This window comes from Mauremys reevesii, linkage group 9 (assembly GCF_016161935.1).
Source record: "Mauremys reevesii isolate NIE-2019 linkage group 9, ASM1616193v1, whole genome shotgun sequence".
In the NCBI taxonomy this organism is placed as follows: Eukaryota; Metazoa; Chordata; order Testudines; family Geoemydidae; genus Mauremys; species Mauremys reevesii.
The window spans coordinates 65,016,448-65,035,782 of NC_052631.1; the positions used below are offsets into that span (position 1 = coordinate 65,016,448).

At 43.0% G+C, this 19,335-nt stretch overlaps 1 protein-coding gene across 1 annotated transcript; it reads right to left on the minus strand.

Moving 5' to 3' along the window:
- Nucleotides 1-1,487: 1,487 nt before the first annotated feature.
- NUP62CL (nucleoporin 62 C-terminal like) lies at nucleotides 1,488-19,322 on the minus strand. The gene is made up of 13 exons (XM_039488946.1): nucleotides 19,178-19,322; nucleotides 17,938-18,228; nucleotides 17,081-17,469; nucleotides 14,635-14,745; nucleotides 13,636-13,761; nucleotides 10,469-10,564; nucleotides 8,958-9,069; nucleotides 8,471-8,615; nucleotides 7,954-8,003; nucleotides 7,660-7,794; nucleotides 6,840-6,951; nucleotides 5,729-5,795; nucleotides 1,488-1,715 (listed from the first exon to the last, which is right to left on the minus strand). Exons 2-13 carry the CDS (start codon nucleotides 18,213-18,215, stop codon nucleotides 1,624-1,626), a joined length of 1,713 nt encoding a protein of 570 aa, XP_039344880.1. The 5' UTR covers nucleotides 18,216-18,228; nucleotides 19,178-19,322; the 3' UTR covers nucleotides 1,488-1,623.
- Nucleotides 19,323-19,335: the final 13 nt, after the last annotated feature.

Sequence of the window (19,335 nt, forward strand, 5' to 3'; positions counted from 1 at the left end):
GCCACTTACCCTCACAATCCATATGTGGTATAGAAGAGCTCATTGACCACTACAAGTGCTAGAAGATAAAGCCCAGATCCACAAATGTATTTAGGTTCCTAACTTCCACTGAAGTCAAATACCATTGTGAATCCGGGGTTAAGTTTTCCAAAGTGCCAATTTTCCTCTGGAGAGGTGGGTGAGCTTTAGAACTACACCAAGACCTGAAGAGCTCTGTATAGCTTGAAAGCTTGTCTCTTTCACCAACATCAGCTGGTCCAATAAAAGATATTACCTCACCCACCTTGTTTCTCTAGCATCAGGGAGCAACACACCTATATTTTCCCTGTAACCTGCTACACCATCTTTGAAGTTATGACACCTCAGAAGAGATTTGTGGAGTATAAGCAGGAAGGGAGCACCCAACTTACTGCAGACAGCAGAATGTAGACCAAGTTTTCAGAAGTGAAACAGGCCCAATTTAGGATGGACTGATTTCAGTCTTGCATTTGTACTTTAGTTAGTTTGCTAAAGAAAGGTTTATTCTTATTAGTTGGCTAACCACCAAAACATGACTTGCAATAAAATACAGCCTATACACTAAACATGATACTTTTTGCTCAGCAGGATATGCTATATTTATACACATTTAAGTAATCTTATATCAAATATTAATATTAATATTTACAGTTAGAAAACTATGAATAGTGTATTTCTTTAGTAGATTAATTTTTCACTTGTGATTTTTGTCAAGCTCCATTTGAATGGAATGTGGAATTCAATTATAAATACCCGCCTCCCCCACCCCAGCATTTTAAAATTTTATTTAACCAAAGAAAAACAGGCAAGCAAGCTTAAATGTGCTGGATGAATTTAAAACTTATTTATTAAAACAAAGGAAGTATTATCTGTACTTAATGAATGGAACTAGTTGTTTCTAGTCACCATCCACTCATACTTGTCATAGATTGGAAGAGAAAACAAGCTTCCCTGTTTTGTTTTTCAACTCCCAATCATCTTAACATTTAATGAACTAGTCATTGAAGTGAACTAGTTGAATAAACTGAAATGAAGAAAATATTCTTTGCATCTGCAGAAGAGGCTATTGCTTTCAAAAGCTGGCTTAGCACTTCAACAAACTGGTTCCTGGTGCTTTGCCAGTGACTTCCACCAGTTCAATGATCTGACTTCCTTTAAAATTTCAGCAGCAAACATGTACTGCTTGAATTTTTTAAAAATTTTTACTAGCACATACTAAGTTTAGGTCTTAATATAGGTCATCATAAGTCCGATTTTAAAGCAAAATTGAGCTGGAGAGGTTAGTCATGTGACGTCACTGTAGTTTAAAACAAGCTAAAGACAGCAAACCAGAACTGAGTAAAATACATGAAACATACGTACAAAAAACCACAGAACAAGGACACAGATGCTGCGGAACTAAGAAGCTCCATGCAATCTCTACGGTATGAGAGAATGAATTCCAGTAAGGTGGATATTGCAGACAATAGTAGGTTTGGCATGAAAAAGCATTTTATTGAAACAAAAAGAACAACGTGATATTACAATTTTTACTCCATTTTTCTTAAGTTTTTACATAAATGGCTATCAAGTGAATATTACAGCAGTAGAGATTTCTTGGATCACTCAATCGAATGTGATCCGAAAACTGCGTTCCTGTTCCTTTCGGCGGCTCTCACAAACCTTTGTCACCTCCTCCACCTTCCTCTGCAGCAGGGCTGTGGGGAGAGGGGAAAAAACATAATACACACACATGAGGATCACATGAACATCATAAGAGACAGCCCTAGGCAGTACAGGTCTGGAGGAGAGAAGAGTGTCTCAGAAAGAGTAAAGATCAATGGTTAAGATAGGTTTGGGAACAGAAGGGGAGAGAAAAAACCCAGCACGAGACTCTGCTGAACTGCAAAAGGCTCATCGGATGGCTATGATGGCAGAAACTCTAGCAACACCAAGAAACAAGTGGACAAGCCCAAGAGGACATTTTAGCCATCACTCCAATCTTCCTTGCTGACCCAACTTCAATTTGGTTTACGTTAATTTATGTTATTTCATTTACATTTTCAACAAAAGTTTTACAAAGTTAGAAACTAAAGACTTGCTGAACATGAGTAGCTGGAACAGGCTCCATATTTGGAAATACACAAATCATGTGTGCGCGCACACACACACACTATCCACTCTGCCCCTTCATGACCTAAAATCCGTTCTTAATTATTGTCTGTAAAATAAGTAAATTACTTTAATAGTTCTGTACGCTGTAGGCACTGCACTGAAAAAGCCTACTCTTTCTGAAAGCCTGTAAATGACTCCTCCAGAATAATTTCACCAATCTTTATCATAAAGCTGCACTAGGGGTCTGTAGAATGGAGACATTCTAGTCTATTTAAGTTCTTGTAATACATCTAACATGCAATACCAGACTCTTCCAGTAATACATTAAGTGACCCGATTAGCATTTGGGATGTTTTCTTTCTTTTCCTCTTAAAGAGAAAGTTATATATGGGTTTATTATATAGACACATTTTAATGAATGTAAAATATGCTATATGTTTTTATGAATGAAGGCAGGTTGAAACGCATTTTGCACTTGGAACAGAAAGCAGCATGTTGTGTGTTGATACTTAGAGTCTGCAGGAGTTCATTCCAATCTTAAGCTAGACTCCACGAAAGCTCTGTCTCCTGGACAAACAAGCTTCCCCTTTGCAGTTAACGTGCATTAGAAGCGTTAACACACATGCAGTGGTCCATATTTTCAAGAAAAAATAACTCTGCAAATTTACATACCCTTTCAAAGCTCCATATTATACAGGGCACTCTTTTTGTACAGCAAGTTTTAGCCCCACTATCAGCTACACATATATGCATCTCAAAATTTAATACTCCCATTACAAAGCAGAGCTCTCACCAGTGTCCAGTCAGCTATGGTTACCCTCGAACATTTAATAAGAGAAATAGAAGAAAGTAAAATTCCTTGGAGTTCTTTTGGCAAGAGGAGAGATTTAAGATTATCTAGACTATACCTGTGTTCCCCCAGCTAAGATCTTGTCATCTTAGGGTACCATGGTGTGCCGAGAAGGAGTGGACTCATTGGAAATGGGAAGCAAATTAGCCAAAGATCTCAGATCTCAGCAACACGAGAGTTTGGAATCTACTAGGTTCCATATTTTAAACCCCCCACACATTTACTGAGCTGAGCTAATACAGCTCTCTGGATGCAAATGTTAAAGTTACATAAATCTTATTACGAAACCCCTCAGCAAGATAACAGATGTTACAATTATTATCTAGAAAAGCTACTTTGCTTTTATGAAGTGGCCCTGAATGTGTTTTAAGGGAATGGAATTTAGAAACTTGTGAACAGTTTCTATGTTTTACATAGAAAATCAAGAAAAATATAAATCTTAGAAGCTCCACTTCTCCGAGTCCTGCCAATGGGACAAGCCATTCTGGCTGTTGCCGAAGGGGGGCACATAATGGGTAAGTGTAAATAGGAACAGGAACAGTTACATTTGCTAAACAGCCCAAGGGAACAAAGGAAGTCCATGAATCATTCAGCGAAAACAGTACATTTTGTAACATCAACTGCTCCTACCCCTGCTTGAGGGACTTGCCCTATCATACTAAAGTTGGCAGGTTCCTCTTTGAAACTTGCATATCCCCTAAAAATAGACATTGGACTATTCAATTAATCTAGTGATCTAATTAATTGGCTTAATAGCCATGATTTATAATTAGGACCCTACCAAATTCAGCCATGAAAAACGCATCATGGACCGTGAAATGTGGTCTTCTGTGCTTTTACCCTATACTATACAGATTTCACGGGGGGATACCAGAGTTTCTCAAATTGGGAGTCCTGATCCAAAAGGGAGTTGCAGGGGGGGGGTCACAAAGTTATTTTAGGGGGTCGTGGTATTGTCACCCTTATTTCTGTGCTGCCTTCAGAGCTGGGTGGCCGGGGAGTGGCAGCTGTTGGCCTGGTACCCAGCTCTAAAGGCAGTGCCCCACCAACAGCAGCACAGAAGTAATGTTAACACAATACCATACCATGCCTCCCTTACTTCTGCGCTGGTGCTGACGGTGGCTCTGCCTTCAAAGCTGGGACCCCAGCCAGCAGCCGCCACTCTCCAGCTGCCCAGCTCTGAAGGGAGCCACCGGCTGCAGCAGCGCAGAAGTAAGGGTAGCAGTACCACAACCCTCCTAACCCCCAACTCCTTTTCAGGTCAATTACACCATGAAATTTCAGATGTAAATAGCTGAAATAATGAAATTTACTATTTTTAAAATCCTGTGACCATGAAATTGACCAAAATGGACCGTGGATTTGGTAGGGTCCTATTTGTAATACAAGAAAAATTCTCACACTGATGGAACAAATTGCAACCCCTTTAATAATCATCTTCAAAAGAAACAGGTAACTGTTTTACACCAGACTGACATTTCCAGATACTTCCTGCAACTGGACCCACAGATCTGCTACTACAGGCGACATCCCACAAGCTGTCAAATCTCATCATGATGACAAGCACTGGGTACTGAGAAGTTAACACCTTTTAGGAATCTGGAAGCCAAATACAGCTCTGGTATAATCAGACAAGTCTATTTAAATCAAGGGAGTTGTGCCTTCTTTCAAAAGGGATGAATAATAACCATGGGTTTGGGGACATTCACAGCTTTGCAGGAGTTGAGAGTGCAGCAGAGCTGCTGTACCTGAGTCCTGGAAAGAGCAGCACCACATCACTCAACAGTGTCCCCTTGTGGCTAAGTAGGTTCAGTTAAGGAGAGTTGCAAACTAGCTAGAATACTCAGGATCCTTTACTGGGAGATAGATGGTTCCTGGTCATGAAAACTATGTGTAATAACTTTAGAAAAAGCAATTAAACCCTGGAAGCATCCCAATATTTTCATGAAAAAACCTAGTCCCTGAAGAGCAATCTTTCTTTCTAATACCAAGCACAACATCTGTTCAGTATTATCTTTTCGAAGTTACTCTGCAACTTCCGCAGTGTCCCTCAGAAAATGGAGTTACTGCACCTGCAGGGAAGGAATGTTTGACCTCAGCTAACAGTGTAAGAAGCAATCTTCCTGAGCTGAAACTCAGGAGAGAGGGGGGCCACAGGATAGATACTGAGGTAGGAAGGCCAGTGGAAGTGACCAGAGCATTTTAAAAATTGGCCTTTGTGACCCTCAAAAGACAATTTTCCATAAAGATAAGGTTGATAACATCGTAAAAGCCCATGCTCAGACTATCAATAGGGAAGTCATTTTCTACTGATAGGAAAATCAGTGTTCTAAAACTAACATATTTAGCAAATGGCCAGGAACTTCATCCAGAACCTACTGAGTCTATAGGGCTTTAATGAAGAGAGAGGGGAATCCAAATGATATTAGACTAGGTCCTTGGGGAAGACTCCTCATGTATCTTTCTGAAGTGATCTATGGTCAAGAAACCCACACACCAGAATTGCACTTAGTACTTTAACTTTGTAACAAGTGATTGTTTTGCACAGTCCACTACCAGTACCTGTCAATGTCTAGCTGATCTCTCAACCTTCAGTCTCTCCACTAAGCACTGAATAGAGAGGCCAGTAAGAGATTACACTTCCCCTCCTCCTTCAAGATATCCAAACTTCCTTCCTAAGTGCAGTTCAGACCTGACATTTTGGCCAGTTTTTTTTTTTTGTTTTTTTTTTAATTAAGCCTCTTTTTTTCCCCAAAAGGTTCTTACCGGAGTTCTGGTCAATCCACTGCAATGAATCCATGTGTGCATTCAAAATTTTACAGATCTGCTGGAGCTGGAGAGAAACAGATGCAAGATGTTAGGCGCGATTTATTCAGTTGTAACACGTGAAAATGAACAACAGTAAGAGAAATACCAGTTAGACACCAGTCTAGCCTGGTCCTCAGGGCTTGCTGTAGCAGTCAGGGCTAAGTACTCCATACATTTAGCAAAGCTAGCAGTCACTTCACCCAGGTGAAGCTGGTACGGAAGTAGCACATATCACAGCTGTATGGGGGACCTCTGGTTTGGAAAATATCCTTGCGGCCTGGGCTTTCTTAGGCTAATAGGTCAGATACATCATATACCCATAAAAGGTTTACTCTCAAGGTGGTGTAGAAGAGGCTGGGAAAGCTCCCTGCTCTGCAATGTTCAGCAAAACGGAAGTTCTCCACTGACAAGCCTACAGGCAAAAACCATGATGGAGATTAAAATCAAGTTGATATGTAGGAGAAAGATGAGAATTCAGGTCTGAATTAGAAGATGAAGTACAACAGAAGACGGAAATAATGACAGATGTTCATAGGAGAATTCTGATCCGTCACAAGGAATATGCAAGAAGCATAATAGTAAGCAGGATTACAGCCACGCTATCTGTGGTAAACATACATAGTATTTAGTCCTAAACTCAGGCAAGAGATGGCCTGTTGTCCTTGGGGCAGCTGAGTGGCGCACAGAGGACTATCCAAAGTTCACACCCAAAATCTGATAGGTCTGCAAAAGTCTACAATATGGTGGGAAATATCTTCCAGACTTCAAAAATATATGTATATAAAAGATAAATACAACAGGTGAGTGTTTGCAAAACCTCCCCACGCAATCTCTCTGCTGGCAGCTTTTATAATGTTCATGTGACCCTAGAGTAAGCATAAGGGAGCTATATTGGCTTGTGCTGGAACAGGAGTTTAGCCAACAGAAAAAAAAACTAGGGAGCAAAAGCTGTAAAATCCTCTTCAAATCCTGAAAATACGAACAGCAAGAAGGAGTATTCAGAACTACACAAGTTAAATGGCTCATAAGAGATTTTACACCTTCACAAGAGTATTTGGCTCATACTCACTGGGTCGCTGGTATCGGCAGGGCCCCCAGATGTGTTCAGGTGCTCAATGATGTCTTTGAGATCCTGTGCCATACGCTTCAACTGGGCATCTATGTTTTCAGCCAATTTATAGCTGCAAAGCACATAGGAGTAGATGTGGTCAGAGTGTTTCAAATCAAACAGATATACCAGGTACACTAGGGGAACATTTTGCCCCACCAACTAGGCAACACCAACATTCTTTCACAGGAGAGAGACATGTGAAGAAACTGGGAACAGAGATGTCTTCAATGCTCTTTGACTTTAAGATTCAACAGAATATTCTCCTCACACCCTGCCAGAGGAATGAAACAAACCAACTGGTCCAGATCCTGCAAGACATCTCTTGGGCAAGTCAGACACCCTCTCTGGTTGCCTTACTAGAACTCACCAGTCCTTGCCCTAAAATGCTTGCATTACTTCAATAATCACACACACTGCTTCCCTGGCTCTAATCAGCACCCATGGGACTTCACTTTCAGTAGTATTAGAGAGATCATTCCAAAAATGAATAGACTGACCTCAAATAGCTAGTTAAGTCCACATCCCCCAAAAGAACTCCATTTATGCTATCTAATAAAATATACTGTCAGCTCTACTTCCCCATTCCTCTGTCTAGACTTCCAATATGGGAAATGCAAGCCACTGGGAAGACTATGTTCCAGAAAAAGCTGTTACTAGTTTCCTCATCCTATAGCAACCCCCTAGAATGTCCTGTAGTCCAAGTTTAGTTCTTCCTGTTCGCAAATTTTACTACATTAGCTCTGGCCTATCATGTGCTTAACTAGGGTCACTTCCTTACGTTCGCTCCCGCTCCTCATCTGCGTGCTGCAAGTAGATAGTCCCACTCTGTTCCTTTACAGACTCCTCCAGAGGAATCAGCAAATCTTCCAGCTCCTTCTGTTGCGACAGGATGAAATCAAGTTCCTGATCCAACCTGCAAAAAGACAAACAAACAAGTGTGCTACTGAAATCAACTTAGGGGAGAGTTATATGTAGTGTATAAACTCTTCATCATCATAAGGCTGCAAGGAGATGGAAAGAACACTATCCCAGGAAAACAAAACACGTCACTAAAGCACTCAGTCTCTCTTACCTCTTCTGATCCAGCTTCACTTTCTCCACTTCTCTGTGTAATGAAGTAATCTACAACCAGACAAGAACACAGCATTTAGCAGACTGTAGTAACAGAATTCAGAAATCATCTGTCAGGATGTAGGGGTAGAGGGAAAGGGGTGGGATTGAGAAAAACCCCATGAAAATTGTGTACTAGAAAGAGGAAATAGTGGTATAAATGTTTATAGAGAACATTTTAGATTTAGCACTGGAGTTATGGCCACAAAAGCCAACTTCTAGGCAACAGGCTGGCTTAAGATTTCTCATCTTATCTGGGCAACTCTTAATCATGCTGGGCCAATCTGTAAAGTTGTCTAAGCAGCAGATTGGTGCCTAGTGGGATTTCCTCCTCCTCCCCGCAAAAGACTCAGTGGAAGTTCGGCGTCTAGCTACTTTTGAAAATCCCACTGCGTGCCTATTTGCATCTTTGGGCACTCAAATACCTTTAAAAATCTGGCCCTATGTGAAAAGCAGGTTGATAAGGCATGTCATCTCACCTTCTCTCCATTCTCAATCAGTGTCCGATCCCAGGCATTGACCTGGGTAGCCTGATGAAGAAAATGTTTCTCCTGGTCCTCCAGTTCTAGGCTCCATTTATTAATCAGACTCTCCAGCTGAGCATAAGTCATCACTGGGGGAGCACTGGGGTTGGGGAAGTTGAGAGAGCATTAAGCATTAGAATGAATACAAGGTCAAAAATGACAGGATATAAAGCTGACAGCACAGCTAGCATTAACCGCACAACCAATGAATTACAAACAGATCCCAACAGAACATCCTTGCCAGGATATAGTATATCTATGATACTCACTGTACTGCTGCATTCTAATCCCACCACAGTCTCTTTGCCTGGAGTAGCCGATTCTGATTCCTCCACTCAAAATCCAATAAACTGACTACATCATGAATTTGAACACTCACTCTCAGTACCCAGCCACTGAACTAGGACAGTTGGCAGTAACTCAATTGGCTGAAAGGACTCACCTGGTTGTTGTGGTAGCTATAGTAGCAGTAGAAGTCACAGCACCAATGCTACCAGTGGTGGTCAGTGGTTTAAGATTCAAGGCAAAACCTGTGCTAGGGGCAGAAGAAGTGCCTGCAAGGAAAGGTTTAGTGTCACATCATACATAAAAGGAGAGGAATGAATACAGAGGAGAGGTCAGCTGTGATCTAGCAGATTGGACGCAAGATTGGAAATTAGGAGACATGAGTTCTATTCACAAATTACCTTGAGTATGTGATCTAGATTAGCCACTTCACTTGAGTTTCTCCATTTGTAAGATGTAGATAATGCTACTTATCCACCTTTGTAAGACACTGTGAGATCTTTAGAAAGCTTTATTCTGTATAAGCAGCAAGTGGTGGCTTATTTCTCTTAGTTTTCAAATTATAGAGATATAGAGAGAGAAGACGGATTATAAATAAATCAATTTTGCTACAATGGACAGGGATGGACTGAAGATCCCCCAAGTTCCCTTCCAACCCAAGTGGCTCTATTAAAATGAGGGACTGAAAGCACATATTTAACCAGGTAATACTGAGAAAGATACCATGCAAACTCTGCACATATCTCTCTCAACCCAGATCTGCAGGACCCCAACTACTAGAATATTGGATCTACACATGGCTCTGCATGTGCATCACCACTCTTCTTTTGGAATTGGACTTCTTATAAGCAGAGCTGGTGAACTAAAAAAATGTTTTAGTGATACTGATGAACATCTGTTAATAAAACTTGACAGTTATACAGCACCTTCTGTCCCAGGATCTCAAAGCTCTTTATGAACCTGAAGGAAACAAGCCTCAATGCTTGTTGGGCAATACTACTCTCTTGCAAAAAGGCAAGCTAAGACAGACAGGCAAGGATCACAAAGCAACTGATTGGCAGAGACAGGAACAGGATGCTGGGTCCTGGATCTTGGTACTGTGCTATTATTAAGTCTAGACAAGGACTTCTCAACCAGTCGGGTGCAACTCAGAAGTTGAAACAACCCACTGGTTGACAGAAGTGGGGAAAAGGCTTCAAAATTCTGCATTCTCTAGGATCCAGGGCAGGGAAGAAGCTAGATGCTCCCTTTCTATCCTATTTCCACCTCATCCTAGTCACCCCAACTAATCCTACTGCAGCTCCTTAATCCTCCCTATTTCTCCCTCCCCTCTATCCCTACAGTGTGCAGCTAGAGCCACGGCCTTCTGAAGCAATGCTATGCCTGCTGTGTAGGAAGGCTGGTGAGGGAGATGCTACCCCAGTAACAGCAGCCCCTCACCAACCTTGTAAACCAGACTGCCAAACTCTTACAGCCCCCAGCCAAGACCACCCGTGGTTTCTTACTGTGAACACAACTCCATAATGGTCACAAAGAATTGTGGGACCAAATGTATCACAACACAGGATGGTTTTCAGATACTGGGTAGAAAGAGACTGAGAACCATGGGACTATACAATAGTGTTATCAGCATGACCATTCTCATTCTTTTCAGAATCTAGTCCTTACTCGTGGTAGTGATGGTTGCAGCAGTCGTTGTTCCAGGGACCTTTAATCCAAATCCAAGAGTACCCAGACTGGTTGCTGCAGTTGAGGTGCCACCAACTGCGAACAGAAGAGAATAACACATTTTCCTGTGTGTCCCACTGAACAGGGATCCCCTTTAGAAAGTTACTGTGCTCTGGTCCCTGTTTTATCTGTACTAGCAATGAACCAATAACTAAGTGGGCTGAGGGAACATCCAGGCACCTAGGTGAAGACTGGCAGGTTGAAACCATGGATACATGCAGAAGGCCTCACAGCTGTTTTAAGAGTTCTTCTCAATTCAGCTACAAAGTTACTAACTATTATATTTGGATAATCTGAAACATGCAACATTCAACTGATACAAACTGGTAGAACAGCCAGTATGACCCAAACACCAGGCTCAAGGTAGCTTGGGAACACAATCTTGGAACTATAAGTCCTCAAAGGCTAAATGAGAGTGAGGATTCCGAGTAACTCGTTACGGAAACAATCCACTCTATCAAATATAGCATCCCGGACATGGCTAAACTCAGAAGACTATCTTGCCAAATTCACTAAGCCCCACAGAGATACACTTTGGAAAAGGGATGCCAAAACATAAGCAGAATGAAGGCAGTAAGCCAAACTCATTTCTGGTAGAACTCCACTAACTTCAATGGTGTTACACCAGGGACAAGTTTGGTCCCCATGAGGCGCATGATTGACTCCATACTCACTGAGTTTTTGCAACATGTAATGTAATTTAGTTGGAGTGATCCGTGTTCATAGGAACACAGGCTAAAGATCTCAAAATACTGTCTGGTTTCTTCTAAGGCAAATGAGTTGCTATTTCTTACTTCAGGTGGCTCAGTTTTGCATGCTCTCTCTGGTAAACTGCACTGTTTCTCTCTCATACAGAAAATGAAGGTGATCCTGAAGTTATGTAGCGTATGTATTTACTGATGGACTCAACTTTCTGCTTTTATGTCCTAACACCTGAAACAGCTGAATAATATTCAAAACAAAATTACTCTGGTCCACAGAGTAAAGAAAGTGTCATCTAGGAAAAAAAACCCTCCAAACAGTGCAGCCAAGGTACAGGCCTTTATCTAAAAAAGAAGAGGACACCTGATTGTCATGAGCAAGCCAAAAGCCCTCCTTCAAGCTCTTTGGAAGGGTAGGGGCAAAGAAAGTGAGCATTCTGGAGAGTTTGAATCACAACTGATTAGACCAAGAACCACCTTATCCTGAAGCTTCAAGAAGCTTTAACTACATGTAATACTGTTGCAAAAAAAAATTAAATATCATTCTGGGATGTATTATCAGGAGTGTTGTAAGCAAGACACAAGTAGTAATTCTTCTACTCTACTCAACACTAGTAAGGCCTCCACTGGAGTACTGTGTCCAGTTCTTGGCATCACACATCAGGAAAGGTGTGGATAAATTGGAGAAAGTGCAGAGGAGAGCAACAAAAGTAATTAAAGGTCTTGAAAATAAGAACTAGGAGGAAAGATTGAAAAAAAAATGGTTTGTTTAGTCTGGAAAAGAGCAAACAGAGGAGACATGATATCAGTATTCAAGTGCATAAAAGATTGTTATAAAGAGGAGGGTGATAAATTGTTCTCCTTAACCACTGAGGACAGGACAAGAAGTAATGGGCTTAAATTGCAGCAAGTGAGATTTAGGTTAGATATTACGGAAAACTTCCAAATTTTAAGGGTATTTAAGCACTGGAACAAAATTACCTAGGGAAGCTGTGGAATCTGTCATTAGAAGTTTTTAAGAACAGGCTGGACAAACACCTGTCAGGGATGGTCTAATACCACAGTGCAAGGGACTGGACTAGATGACCTATTGAGGTCACTTCCAGTCCTACATTTCTATGATTCTATGTTTTACATCAAGTACTTGGAGAAAATCTGGTAAATTATTTTATTATTCATACAGGAAATACATAAGCTACTAAAAGTTACAGGTGGGCAATCAAAAAAAGATATTCTCCAGTAGCCAAAAGGACTGTAGTGCAATAAACCCACACTTACTTCCCCAAAGGACTTTTAAAACATCTCTCTGGCTAGGTACAAAGTGGTGTTTTTCTACACAAATAGCTATATTAACAGCAGAAATCACTCCTTGTGGCAAAATTATTGTAGTCAGGTTTATTTCCCCGTTGTTGACTATGACTGTTAACACATTTATAGGGTTGGAAAGTGAGAGAGCAGTTGGACACAGGGTGAGATTAACTACCCTAAAGTGGGCAGAAGAGGGTTAGTATTTCCTGGTATGAAGTAACTGACAGCAGCTAGCACATCTTCTACTACAAAGGAATTACCTAGATAGGCAGCATATTAAAACCACCAAATATTCACACACATTTCCCCAAACCAGCACCTCACTTGAAAATGGAATGTGAAGACCTGAGCATCATAAACACTATCTCAGAGATAATACCACAAGGGCAAATCTACACTACAAAATTAAGTCAACTTAAGTTACATTGCTGTGCAGTCACTCTAGTCATTAATTTTTTCATGGCCAAACTTCCCTCCTGCTGTCAGCAGTGCACGTCCTCAGGAGCGCTTCCACCAATTTAACTGACAGCCATAACAGTCAATGCAGTGTCTATACTGACACTGCATCGACCTAACTACACAAACCTAAGCGCTACACCTCTCGGGGAGGTGGAGTTATTAAGTCAGTGTAGTGAGCGACTTACATCAGCAGGAACTACATTGTAATGTAGGCACTCACAGAGTTAGGTCGATGTAAGCAGCCTTATGTCAACCTAACTCTGTAGTGTAGATCACGCTTGAGGTTAACGCATGTAATCAGAGTCACTGGCATGTTCAGCTGTGATGATAATATCAGGAGAGTGGACAAAAAAAAGCAGAGTTAGTTAAAATTGCCACTCTTCTCACATGCATTATGTTCTGGACATAAGTTTCTATGCAATGAACAGGATACCTCACTGACAAGATTTTTGCCCTGAAGCAGACAAAGACAAGCTGACACTATCAAAGACCAAAATAACTGTAGTAGTACCTTATGATTTCTCCACTTTAGTGAAAAAGCACCATCACCACAGACAGAACCTGCAAACCTACTCCTTGACCATCTACTACGAGGCTAGACTGTGAGGAAAACTGTCTGATACATGTTCTGTGACTTACGTGAGAGGCCTGGGGCGGCAGAGGAGTTTGGCACTGAAGAACTTGCTATGGATGCAAACAAAGTAGGCCCAGATGAACCAAGAAGGGAAGCTGTGGTGGTAGGAGCTGTGGATGTTGCAGTCAAGCCTAGAACAGAAAAAACCAAAACCCATACAAACATATCCTTCACTGAAGCTTCAACACACATACTCAGAATAAACAAAGCAGAGAATGGGACCTTTTCTTTGACACACCTTCTCTCCATTCATCTACACCAATGGTTCTCAAACTGTGGGTCATGACCCCATTTTAATGGGGTCACCAGGGCTGGCATTAGCTTCTCTGGAGCCCAGGCCTGAAGCCCAAGCCCCACCACCCAGGGCCGAAGCCTGAGGGCTTCAGCCCTGAGTGGCAGGGCTCAGGTTACAGCCTCCCCCGCCACCCTACGATAGAGCGCTTGGGCTTTGCCCCACCCCGCGCCCAGGGCACCGGGGCTCAGGCTTCAGTCTCCCCCTCCCACTGGGGTCATGTAGTATTTTTTGTTGTCAGAAGGGGGTCATGGTACAATGAAGTTTGAGAACCCCTGATCTACACTAATCTTCTTTCTATTGATGCAAGAGTCTCCTCCTCTGCAGCTTCTGTTTTCTGAAAGTTTTCCTGTATTATGCCTCAGTGCTCCATATCTTTTGAAATTTAATTTTAAAGTATCTCCCCCCCAATCACCCTTAAGCTCCTCTTTCTGTTTTATTTTACCCCATAAAGAACTGTGAAATATAGTTTTCATATGCAAAACTCTGTACAAAGTAAAAATTGAGCTGTACAGTAAAATAAGAAGGTGCTTAGAGAACTTAAAGAATCTGACCAAGGAGCAAATTCACTTAAGAAAGTATAACGCGTCCACTCCACTCTTATTTTGATCTGTTCTCCACACTCCAACAAACAGAACTACTTCAAGCAGGGTGGTCAGACCCCCTTCACCCTGACTCATCTTTCAGTCACCATGCCCCAGTCCCCACCTACCTCCGAGTTTGGTTCCAAATGATAAACTAGGTCCCTGGATGGTAGTAGCTGTCAGTGTTCCTGTGGGTGCAGAGGTGGCTGCTGTTGAGGCCAGTATTCCAAAATTTAAACCTGGATTAAGAAATACAAAAAGAATGAAACAAGAGCAAACAGTTCTCAAGCAGAGACTCTGAAATACCTGCAACTGTGGAGAGAGATTGAAAAAAACCCACAATATCCAAAGGGGTAGAGCTAAGAGTATCTATTATCAGATTAATATCGATGTCTCTTTGACAGACCTAGACCAAGCACTGTCAATGAGATTCACTAGATCTAATACATTCTGTCCACAACTTTTAGGATTTGCTCTAATGCAGACTAACTGCAGCTGACATCACCCACCCAGGCTATAGACTTCCCCCCACTTTTTAATGTCTAGAAGACCATCACTGTAACTTCGTGCTGATGTGTCAAGCTTTTTGCTGCTTCTACTTTGTCCCTGTCTGAGGTACTGAACTATTCTTAATGGCCTGGGAAGTATACAGTAGTGGCTTCAAACCACAGAGTCCACTGAGCAACTGACTATAAATGCAAAGTCTTTTTACCCACATATAGATCTTATTTCTAAAGAGAACTGATTTTACAAATGCAACCAATTTTCAACTTGCTGCCTACAATCAGGAGGTGGCAGAATTATTTCAGTCCTTTGAGATTAAAGCCCAGCACTTACGGAAAATACAGTTCTCACAAGAGATATTCATCTGTAACAGTCACAGTACTATGGTACCAAACCCTTTCCACAAAGGTTTGTGGAACTGTGATTGCAAAGACATTCCAAATCCTGCAAAATAAAGGTTAGATGCTCCCACTGTCATCTCTGCAGTCTGTTTCTTTCTAAACTCTTATTTCATCCCATCATCTGTGTTCATCTAGATGCTCATACACAAGACACGAGTAAGTCAGTGGCCCCAGATTTAATGAGATAAGCCTGCAGACCACTCATCCCAGCATTATGGCCTTAGATTGGAGTGCTGTGAAAAATAATTTCCTCTGCAAAATGGCCTACAAAAGACAGTGGCCTATCAATCAAGCTGGACTAACTAGGGAACAAACTAATTTGTTGACTCAGTGCATGCTCACACCCTGTCACTCCCCATTATAGCAATCTGAAGTAGCAAACAAAAACACTCCTGCTTAAGGTTCCACTGTGTGTATTTTCTAAATTTGATATTATCTGGTGGGCATCAAGAAAGAGATAAAGCTGACTATCAACATTTAGAGTACAAAGTATACTCTGTAATTCTGTCACATTATTGAGACCATCCATAGAGATGCCATCTTAAAGACTACATGAAAAATGTTACAGATTACTGGCAACTTCAGGTAGGCATATATTGGAAACAGCATCAATTCTATTTCACAACAGACTGAAACAGCAGACTTCAGTGTCCATTTCTCAAACAAAACATCAATTCACCTGCATTATTAGAACTTTTAATAGGTAAATACCATTTCGTTTACATAGCTTCAGAAGTCAGCTGACTGGAGAAGCTTTAATATGAATATAATACAGTAACTCCTCACTTAAAGTCGTCCTGGTTAACACTGTTACGTTGCTGATCAATTAGGGAACATGCTCATTTAAAGTTGTATAATGTTCCCTTCTAACGTCACTTGGTAGCTGCCTGCTTTGTCTACTGCTTGCAGGAAGAGCAGCCTGTTGCAACTACCTGGTGGGGGCTTGGAACCAGGATAGACCAGCAGCCCCTATCAGCTCCTCACTCCCCTAAGTTCCCTTTGCAGCAGCTGCCTGCAGTTCAAAGCTGTCCCTCCCCACACTGCCATGTGCTGCTCCTGCCCTCTGCCTTGGAGCTGCTCCCTGAGATTCCTGCTTGCTGTGTGGGGGGGACGGAAGGAAGAGGGGGGCTAATGTCAGGGTGTCCCCCTCCCCCCTGCCCCCCACTTACCCCATCTTCCATAGAGCGGGGGGGGGAGGGAGGGGGGAAGAACACACCAGGACTCAGGAAGCTCGCAGCAGCTGCGGTCTCAGCAAGCTGATCTAATTAACAAGGCAGCATATTTAAAGGGGAAATGCACATATCTCCCTCCATTCTTGCTGCCTTGTAGAGCGAGTGAGGGCTCAGCCAATTGCTAGTTCATCATTTAGCAGTAAGGGAAATATCCCACCGTCTGACTCCTCCACCTCAACCAAGCTTCACAATCATCACCACTGTGTACCAGTATTAAATTGTTTGTTTAAACTTATATTTTGTGTGTGTCTTTTGTCTGGTGAAAATACGTTCCCTGGACCCTAACCCCCTCATTTACATTAATTCTTATGGGGAAATTGGATTCGCTTAACATCGTTTCGCTTAAAGTTGCATTTTTCAGGAACATAACTACAACATTAAGTGAGGAGTTACTGTACTGCTAATACTTGGGCTTCCGATTCAAGATTGAGACTCACCTGTGGACTGTCCCCCAAGACTGAAGGCAGTGGCTGGTTGTGCAGTAGTTGCTGCAATGGTGGCAGCAGCTGGGGCTGCTCCAAAGGTTAATCCTGTAGGTGCTACTTGTTGAGTTGTATTTCCCACAGAGCTGATATTAAAGTTTGGGGTTCCAGTCTGAGCTGTTCCGCTGCTGGCAAAGTTGAACCCTCCAGTTGTCCCAGCCTGAGCAGTGGTGGTGGTAGTGGGGCCAAAAACAAAGCCAGAAGGAGCTGCTACCTGACTTGAAGGCACACTGCTTGGTATAGAGCTGGTAAGGGCAGTACTGTTAGCAAGTCCAAACCCCCCTGTGATTCCTGTAGTCTGAGTGGTGCCACTGCTGCCCAAGTTTAACTTTGGTACACTTCCCCTAGACAGAAAAAGAATAGCAAGATGAACTGCCCTGTTTATAATATAGTCCAGCAAGCTGCTGAAGGACAGTTTTTTATAGCTTATCTTTAACATTTTAGATAAGCAGAGTTTCAAAAAGGTCAGCCGTTTACCAGATTTCTTTGTAGAGCATTGGATTTAATCTCAAAGAGATTACAACCCGTCATGCCTTAACTCCACTTACCTTGAGGCTTCCTTAGTTACCTCCTCTCAGTAAAGTCTACCTTTTCCACACCACTTGGAGAGTGGCTGACCCAGGCATACCTTCTGTATGGCAAACATCTTCCTTCTTTTGAATCCACCACAAGACTCAAATCTTTCAGCTAGCTTTCCACATGGATTCTCTCCACTCCCAATGTATTTTTTTAAAATTTACAGAAAAAGACAACTCAATGATGGCAACTCACAAGAACGACAAGAACAGATACTTCCTCTAGTTAGTTCTTACCCTAACGAGAATACGGTTCCTGCTGGGGCTGCAGTGGATGTGGCTGGTGATCCAAAACTGAATCCAGAAGCCTGTGCAGATGTAGCAGGGGTGGCCAGGGAGAACAGACCTGTAGACTGGGTGCTTGCTGGGGTCTGTGCTGGTGTCCCAAAACTGAATCCTGTTCCACTGCCAGGTGTGAAGGAATATGCTGTCGGTGCTGTGGTGGCTGCTGTCTTTGGAGTGCCAAAGTTGAACCCTCCCCCAGCAGAACCAGATCCAAAGTTAAACTGACTCATGATGATTTCTGCTCTGAGAAGAAAAAGAATAAATAAAAAAACACTCAAGAGCCCATCGCACTTTGTGCCACCTTAATTTCTGACTGGCTAAGGAGTTTGGGTGTTCTGTGAATCCACATGTTGTGAGTAGGTGATGAAATATAGTTAGTATGATTCCCTTTCAATGTGCTACTGAGCTCTACCTTGCAGAATAAAGAATATTTCAATGCTTTCATTTTCCCCATGAACATTTCTACCAGCGAAACACTAATTCACCATGGTCACCAAAGGCTACATAACAAATCCATTAACTATACGAATTTACCAGTAACTAGTACTACAAGGATGAGCACTAATGAAATTGGCCTTAAGTTCTATGAATCTACAGAGAAAAGCAGAGGCTGCCACCCTAACCTGGGGCACACAGAAGGCACATGGCCACACCCCTTGGGAAATGCGCTATAGCAGGGTACCGATATCCCTAACTGAGCTGCAAGGCTGTGCCATGAGATGCCAACAGCAGTTGACTAGGGGAAAGATCAGGGCAGGTACCGCCTGCGTGGGGGTGGATCTTACTGCAGCAGGCACCACGGAGAGCATCCACCCCCACAACAGACACCCCTTCACACCGAGAAGCCCCGTGCTGGGCCCGTAGCAGCCGGGTCCCAAGGCCAGCACCCCACTGGGCTCATCTAGTTAAATGTCACTGGAGGGGGGGGGGGGTGGACGCGCTGCCCGGGGAGGGGCTGGTTTCACCCACGTGCCGCTCGGAGGGCGGCAGGCCGGGGGGGGAGGGTCAGAGAGGCCCATCAGGTCACCGCCCCCGCCCGAGCCTAGCGAGCAGGGCCAGGTCCGGGGCGCCCCTCAGGGGCCGCCGAGCCCGTGCTCCTGCGCGGGCCGCCATCGCTGCCCCCACCCCGCAGGGCAGAGCGGCTCGGCGGGCGGGGCCGCGCAGGGCCCGGGGGGAGCAGGCGCCTCCTCACCTGGTCACTCAAGGCCCAGCACCGCGTCACCGTTCTTCGCCTTACGGATCGCGCGCGCCGGCCCTGACGGTGAGAAACGACGGTGCGTGCATTGCGTGTGACGCTTACAGAACGCGAGAGCGGTAGACCCAGCTTCCGCCAATCACCCGCAGCGTTAA

What these genes read in the sequence shown, in the direction of transcription:
- NUP62CL (XM_039488946.1), bottom strand. Translation starts at nt 18,215, where the DNA reads ATGAGTCAGTTTAACTTTGGATCTGGTTCTGCTGGGGGAGGGTTCAAC. An exon ending in TCTTGGGGGACAGTCCACAG is followed by an intron (nt 14,746 to 17,080) that starts GTGAGTCTCAAT and finishes TTCTTAATCCAG; the next exon opens with GTTTAAATTTTGGAATACTG. An exon ending in ATTTGGAACCAAACTCGGAG is followed by an intron (nt 13,762 to 14,634) that starts GTAGGTGGGGAC and finishes TTTCTGTTCTAG; the next exon opens with GCTTGACTGCAACATCCACA.